This window comes from Hyposmocoma kahamanoa, unplaced genomic scaffold (genome assembly GCF_003589595.1).
Source record: "Hyposmocoma kahamanoa isolate Upper Pololo Valley unplaced genomic scaffold, ASM358959v1 180, whole genome shotgun sequence".
In the NCBI taxonomy this organism is placed as follows: Eukaryota; Metazoa; Arthropoda; class Insecta; order Lepidoptera; family Cosmopterigidae; genus Hyposmocoma; species Hyposmocoma kahamanoa.
Genome location: NW_020653711.1, coordinates 3373338 through 3381403, shown reverse-complemented (window position 1 = coordinate 3381403; position 8066 = coordinate 3373338). Strand labels below are relative to the sequence as shown.

Here is an 8066-nt window from a genome sequence, read left to right as displayed (position 1 = left end):
CACACACACACACACACACACACACACACACACACACACACACACACTTATACACACACAGAGAGAGAGAGATAGAGAGAGAGAGAGCGCGAGACGCACACACACACACACACACACACACACACACACGCGCGCGCGCGCGCATTCGTCTCTTACTTTTCATTCGGAATCGAACAATTAGTACTCCGGTTTAACAAGGCAATGCAAAATACTCAATTATGTTACTTATATTCCAGCTCACGAAGTTCGAATACTTGCGACAAAGATGCGATTGAAAATATTTGATCCATATCTCTTCTTAATGTATTGCGATTATCGATACGCCACAGTCATGGCTGTAAATGGCCGAGGACCAGATACAGATGAATTGAAAAGGTTAGAAGCTGCTACTATACCTTTCAAAGGGCAAGGCCTACCAGTGACCAGGAATTTGAAGTATGAGAGAATGAGACTTGAAGCACGGGTACAACGGAAATTAGAAATGGATTTACGGTATCCTGAACCTACCACTGAACCAGATATTAAAGTTGAACCACAGGAATTACTCCCCAGTAGAAGAACAGATAAAAAATAATATACAAAAAAGGAAAGTTAATATACAAAATTAATTCATCCTCTTAGTAGACTTTGTTGCTGTGCAATAAGACGCGGGCTTTAAACACTTACTTGATTTGTTGCAAAATGTCTGTATTTTTTACGTTGAGTTGTTCTGCAATATTTCAATTAATAGTAAAAATATTGCTTGTTTGTGATTATTTTACAGTTATTATTACATATAAAACTCGTTTTCTTTTACTGTACTCGATATCTTGTACTTATCAAATTATTTACATTTAAAACATTTTACTCGTGCATTTGTTGGGCATTTAATATATTTTTTTTTTTTAATTTTGAAGAAAAAACATTAATCATAATGTTAAACACTTCTTATTTAAAAATTTTTAACAATTTCTTGACTGTTAATATAATTTAAACATTCCCCAGTAAGCATTTCGTTGAAAGATCAATCAATTAAGTTACGACGTTTTGATTTTATATTGAAATTCCATTAAAAGTGCTGCCATCTAGCGGCAATAGCTGAAAACGATGTACGATTAAAGCCTATTAACGTTCTCCAAAAATATCGACATATTGCATCGGTATAACGTTTACTTTTGTTTCTTATAACAAAAAATCTATTACGACAAACAGAAAATGCTATATTTAATAAATAAATCAAATAAAATAAGACTTAACGAAGATATAAAATACCACCATGGATAATATGCAGGTGCAACTATAATTTTTGCACTCCGAAGTAGCAAAATAAGGCGCTTTTCCACGATTTTCAAAGTTTTGCCCAAGATAAAATAAAAAATTAAAGTAAAAAGAAAAAAATCATTTGTTTTGTTGTAACTTGTAAATAAAGTGTTCACATATATACGTAATTGACACGACTTGCTCAAGTATGCGGAACTCCGCGACTGTTGGCACACGTGTCACGTCCACTAAACATTTCTACTGTAATTATTGTAATTATTGTTCTGTGTAATTTTCATATCTTCAGATATCAAACGTGATATCTGAAGATATGAAAAGATATGAAGATACGAAGATCAAACGTGAGTACTCGTTACAGAATCTGTACGCAGAAACAGTTCCTGCAGAAATATTCACATTCCACTAACTGTGTCTTCACAACATCCGGAGATTGTGAGAACGTGTATAAAAATTTTGCTCTTGACTGACTCTTTGTCGTAGGCATTATCGGAGCAACGTAGCCACTATCGGACATTATTGTTATAACGTTTTAAAAGTTACTCTTAGTTATTGCTAATCAATAGTGATGTCATGCTGTTAACAATGTTAAACGAAATTGCAGCCGTGATTTTGCTGTCTATTTTAGTTATTCCGTCTTGTTGTCTAGTTTATGGACCGATGAATAGAATGGGTAAGTAACTTTGCGTCCTTTGGGCCAGCGCACACCGGTGGACGGGAACGCGAGGAAATCTTTTAGTGGATGGTATACACATTATTATTGCGGCACAGATGTTAGCCACACTGACTGTGTCACTATTAGCCGCCATGTTGAATTGTACATGAGATATGTTAACCATCTCAGTGAAGGAATCGGACAATCAGCATAGAGTACCAGATTGTTACCCAGGGTGCGCAAAATGTACTGGGAATATGATTTGTCCGACATTGCGGGAGGCTCCTTTCATGCACCCAATAATATGAAAATTAAATTTATCAATGTATATTTTAAGCTATTGCATTGGGATAAGGTATAAATATGAATGCTCTGAGATCGAGCTTGGAGTATCGTGACGCGGAGTTGAAGAAGTTGAAGAAAATAATCGAGGATACCACGGCAGGAGGAGCTGGTACGAAGGTATCCATCGGCTTACGCCAGTGTTTGCCTGAATGTACTGGTAGCAGCAAACGGGAAGTTTACTCTAAATTGATTGATTGAAAAAGATAACTTCTACATTTTTAAGTGAAGATTGCTTAACGATTTCTACGGTATTGACTGTAATTTTTTATCTGTAGTCCATTCTCTGATTACGATTTAGTCATGAATGTTACTCTGTTGGTTATGACTCAAATATGGGCTAAGTTCTCTAAGGAGATGGTATTAGGTTTTACTTTAGATAAAATAAGTTTTGACCTTTTCATAATTTTTTTACAGTCGTCCATTTTTTTACCGTAGATTTCCTTAGTGTTTAATCAATTAATAATGACGTATTTAATAATTTATTCTTACGTTTTCATTCAAATCCAAAGAAAAGAGACCTTCGGAAGTAATGATCTTGGTGCTGAGTTACAGGTCCCAATGGAATGGACGATGAAGAAGATATGACGACATGTGATGGGTTCAGCAAAAACGCTCGGTTCAACCCTTTCTCATTAGTGGAAGATCTCTGGTACGCGTTCTACCACTGGGCTTTGATACAGGAGAACATTATTATGAAGTTTTTTGTACCTACCACACAGGTAAGTACCTATTATATTAGATTTGTTTAATATTATAAGATTATAAGTTTAGTATCATAATGAAAAACAAGTTAGTTTTTATATATACGACGCAATATATAATACGAAATTTAAAAAGTTTTTCACAAAAACGCGGTTACAGATATGATCTAGTAGTCTAGTAGCAGAAGAGCACCTCGTCAAAGAGTTCGTCCAGGGAAGTACCTTACCTATTTTTGCCGCCAAGCAGTAATGTCAGCATTACTGTGTTCCGGTTTTGAAGGGTAAAGGTGCTGGTGAAATTACAAGCACATGAGACTTGTCAACTTATGTCTCAGATTGTCGGGCGCAGTGACAGTGCCCCTCTAATTGTTGCGATTTAAAGTTCTAAGAGGCAATGCAACTGTTACGGACAGGCGTGTAGCTTACCATAAGGCGCACGACATGTTCGTCCTGTCACTTAATATTATATTAAAAAAAAATTACTACAATATTTCTATACTAAAATTGTCACCGGAATAAAAACTAAATGGTTCGCTGGAATAAAAACTAGATTGTTCGCCAAAACTGCAATGCATTAATTCCTTTTAAAATAAATTAAATTCCAAAATTTCAAATTTTTGACCTTTTCAGGAACTAGAAATTCTGCGCAGCTACCTAGATTCACGTGTTAAGGATCCTATAAACTGGACAGCGAATTACATAGTGATGAAGAACGTTGTCACCAACATCACACGCCTTATTGTTGAGAGAAACGATCGGGGGTGGTACTGGATGTACCCCTATATACCTTATATTCAATGTATGTATAAGAAAGCTGAATTAGAATACTGTGTTCTAAATTCAACACTTCCTTTTCTACGTTTCTAATGCCAATTTAAAAAAAAAAGAATAACTTTGCATTGGATGAAATAAATGGGATTGAGTTTCAGTGCCGTGTTACCTAAAACACAGCGTCCAATTGGTAACTATTGAGATGTTGGCACCAAAATTTTTTTTTTTTGCTAATAAATAAAGTCAATTACGCAATTTAGCTTAACAATCAAATTGAAACTTAGTAAGAAATAAAAATACCGATCAAATGGGGTTGTGGCTCTCGTTTCGCTCCTAGATATGTTAATAACTCAATCGCTAAAAATATACAATTTTATAGACAGTACGCGATTGATAGTACACATTAGAAATGAAACTTTTTCTCGGATCTAAATTCGCCTGTATTTGTTTATTAGTCGTTGTATGTTTGTCGTTGGACCTTAAAAAGCTCAAAGCTTTGATTTGTTTGAAAAAAAACAAATATACACTTTTTAGATCTGAAAAAAAATTCCTATGCGTAATACGTTGGGCATTTAATATCTATGATTATAGTTCCACTTCAAACGAAATGCTGTAGAACTGGAAAAGGAACTAATTTGTATTCCTAAACAAGGGCTCTTCAAGAAAATAGGCATATGCTCACTGTTGTAACTGATTTTAAGGGAAAATCCACAATATTCTCGAAGAGTTAAAGTTCTGTGTACTTAAATATGATTATAAGTACTTGATAACATTAAACAATGGATAAGAATTGCGAGCTCAGGTAAATTATTACACTCCGCGCAAGACCGAGGGCAGTATGTACAATTGAAATCGATATTAGGAAGGTTACTAGTTCAAGACGAAGGAAAAGCACTTAAATATATTTAAAATTTATATAAAATATGTTACATTTTTATTTTTCTATATAAAATATTTATATAAAAAAATAAAAAAGTCGCTGATAACCAAATACAAAGATCCGACAAGCAAGGACATGGAAAACTTAGCATTTTTTATTTTTTTCAGTTGGCATAGCGTCCGGCACGGTTTGCTAGAAGACGTCGGTTCAAATCTTTGTATTAATAATTATAACAAAGTGGAGTAATTTCACAAAAAATAATTGAATATCAATTCAATACAAATTTAATTATATTTAGAATTCCTTAGTACGTTTCACAATAATAGGCGATTGGACTAAATTCAGGATACTTTTTCACTGAAGATCAATTCTATTCACGTCTTCACTAAGCTACATAATCACGACATTTTGGTGTTGTAGATGAAGACGACGACGAATTCTTGGAACCAACAGATATACGCTTCAAGCAGACCGGAGACAACCAATATTGGAGCCTGATGATTTGTAAGGTTAGTAGATAATAATAAGATAGTAGATAGATACTATCAACCTGCAACGCGTGTTTGACGTTTAAGAAAAGTAACTAAGGAATAAATCCATGAGGTTACAGCAGTATTCTTTCTTGTACATTCAAGCGTCACTGCGATTGAGTAAGTGTGGGATAAGAAGACCGTCTCAATTGGAGAGGCCTTTTGTCCTGTAATAAATCGATGGGAAAGATAAGATCTCTAGCAGTAACCACGAGTTGGAAGACTTAGTGAATCTGGTAAACGTGTCAGGGAGATGTTAATTCAGACAGCTTAGATCTATTTATGGTATCGTTTTATTGGGGATGATTATTAAATCAAACTTTAAACTTGATTTCACAATACAAGAAATGATGTTGATGAAAGTACACTTAACTGGACGTCCCTTTTTTGCTTCAATCATATCTACCAGACAATCTGAATGTAGGAGACGGAGTCGATACTATTCTAGAAATTATATTAATGCGGGTTGTTGATAATGCAATAACGAATGTGGCTAAAATAGACTGACAATATGCATTTTAGGAAATGATAGTAGGGAATGCATTTTTCGGGTCCAAATCGCGTATATTTGTTTTTTTCTCAAACAAACCAACGTTTCGGGTCCTTTACAGATCCCATGGTTTCGGTATACATGAAAAAACGAAAAAGAGCCGTTGTAGCTTAGTGGTTCAACCTACTGCCCCTCAAGCAGAGACCGTGGATTCGAATCTAGCCTCGCGCCTCTGAGTTTCTCAGAATTTATGTGCGAAATTTAATTTGAAAATTACCATGAGCTTTTCGGTGAAGGAAAACATCGTGATGAAACCTGCTCGTTGAAGAAGGTTCACAACACTCGGAAAACGTGTAAAGTCCCCAACCCGCATTGGGCCAGTGTGGTGTGCTATGGCCTGAACCCCGCCTGAGAGGAGACCCGTGCCCAGCAGTGGGAAATATAAACGGGTTGGTGACGAATGTTGGAGTTGGTGAAAAATGGTTTTAGTTCCTATGTGCAACAATCGCAAAAACTGAAGAACTCTATAAATATACATATACCTACATTCCAGCATCACGTGGCCTACGTATTTTCAAGATTAAACGAGATACCCCGCAAGAGAAACATTCAGGACATTGTAAGCCGAATGAATCATAAGCAGCGTCGAGGGAAGTCATATTTGTACCAGGGACACGAATGGGCGCCAATTCCTGAACGCAATGAGGCCATCCATCGTATGCCTGAACATCAACAGCTTCAGTATCATATGTACGATATTGACCTTTGGGATGGCTACTAAACTACAATATAATAATGTGTAAGGTCTCCTTGAATTTGCCGCAAATTTTTGTACATCGTTACAAACTAGTCAATTAATTATGATTTACAAGTAATTTTATTAATGACATAATTCGATTCACCAAAACTATAAAACTATAAAATTGGTTGAAATAATATAACAACATGACAAGTAGATAAAACGAATGCTTGGCTGGTGTGAGGCATAAATTTGGCGATTGAGAAATATAATATGGTATTTGTTAAATTCCTTGAAAATTGTTTTCTACGCCATCCTTACATATGTATACAGTGTGTATACATTACACAATCTATTAATTGCCACACGCAAGACCTGTGATATATGTATATAACACTAACGGAAAATAAGTTTACGGAGTAGGTTTATCAAATTCCCCTGGAATTTAGAAAATTCCCAAGTAATTCCATGAATCGGAAATATAACGTAAAAGACAAAAACCAATAAAATATTCATGCGCACGAACTTTAGCTACTTTTTAGTTTTTTTTAGCTACTTAACAATAAAATGAAATATGTATGTTTTAAACGTTTATTGTTTGAACAAATTTAGAGTATAGGGTTGAATCGGGCTCTTTTAGTCATAACTTTCATACGTCAAAGAAACCAGTTTTTTTAACTTTATAAATAAAACTGCCTTTGTGGCTGAACGGTTATCATAGCCGGACTGCCACGCAGAGGTCCTAGGTTCGATTCCTGGGCCGGGATAAATAATTGTATAGCTTGCATTTGTTACTCTCGTGAACTTGGATGCAATTTGTGGTTGTCTGTATGTGTGTCCATGACACCCGCGACACAGGGTTTCTCTAGTGCGGGGTTTTGTTGAGTATGTGCGTTATTATTATTATTGTAAATGCAAATTCAAAGTATGTTTATTTTACAGGTAAACAAGTTAAACTGATATTAATGCGCAGGCCACACCGCGAACGAAGCTAAGCTGACTTCGCTTAGCTCATGTAAGCCGGGGCATCTTTTCATTCTTCGGTTCACACCGCGAACTAAGCTAACCGAGCTAACTAAACTAACTCAACGATCCCGCTAAGCTCTGTTTAATATGTCGCCCTTCTGCCGCCCATCATCCCCACACGTCACTACTTACTACGCATTTTCTGACATTCGTTTTGCGTGCAACTACGTAAGCTAAGCTATCTAGGTTCGTTCGCGGTGTAGATTTCTCTACGAAATAGTTATTTGTTACGTCTATCATGTAATAAATGGCATTGAAATACTCATATTTAAGTATAATGTAATTGTATTATTTGTCTGTGAATTTTACTAAAATGTATAAATAAATAAATTCCATTTAACAATAATAAGAAATTATATTTTCAGGAATGTACTTGACGCCGCCGGTGTAACAATGCATAATTTCTTTAAAACTTGTCTCCAAGTGACCCTCTGGGGCCCGCTTTGTAAATTGCCGTAATAGCACCCTTCTGCAGGATAAAGTTTCTATTAACGTTGGCGGTATTTCCCTAAAGCAAAATGGCGTATGTCATCAAACTACGAAAGTAGTTAAAAAAGGTTTGTAGCATCTGAAACCGGGGTCGGTTTAATGTTGCAATGAATGAGCTGAATGAGCCCAAATAATCCCGAGACCGGTTGCTTGTCAAAAATAATTAAATTGAATTCGCATCCA

The 8066-nt window shown here is 35.6% G+C and overlaps 2 protein-coding genes and 1 long non-coding RNA gene across 3 annotated transcripts in view; all 3 read left to right on the top strand.

Annotated features, from left to right (window-relative positions):
* Positions 1-781, top strand: part of LOC113225915 — a 1410-nt gene extending 629 nt beyond the window's left edge. Inside the window, exon 3 of the mRNA XM_026458381.1 lies at positions 237-781. Coding sequence (XP_026314166.1) covers positions 237-574 — 338 coding nt within the window. The 3' untranslated portion in view covers positions 575-781. The remainder of the gene's footprint in view (positions 1-236) is intronic.
* A 1083-nt stretch (positions 782-1864) lies between these two features.
* On the top strand, positions 1865-3825 carry LOC113225914. Its single transcript, XM_026458380.1, has 3 exons — positions 1865-1930; positions 2810-2976; positions 3589-3825. Exons 1-3 carry the CDS (start codon positions 1918-1920, stop codon positions 3823-3825), a joined length of 417 nt encoding a protein of 138 aa, XP_026314165.1. The 5' UTR covers positions 1865-1917.
* A 1255-nt stretch (positions 3826-5080) lies between these two features.
* On the top strand, positions 5081-7691 carry LOC113226040. The gene is made up of 3 exons (XR_003310062.1): positions 5081-5118; positions 6183-6428; positions 7311-7691. It is a non-coding gene; the product is annotated as an uncharacterized LOC113226040 (long non-coding RNA).
* The last annotated feature ends 375 nt before the right edge of the window (positions 7692-8066 follow it).

Coding starts and splice junctions, on each gene's coding strand:
- LOC113225914 (XM_026458380.1), top strand. Junction 2,977..3,588: donor TTTTTGTACCTACCACACAG/GTAAGTACCTAT, acceptor TGACCTTTTCAG/GAACTAGAAATTCTGCGCAG.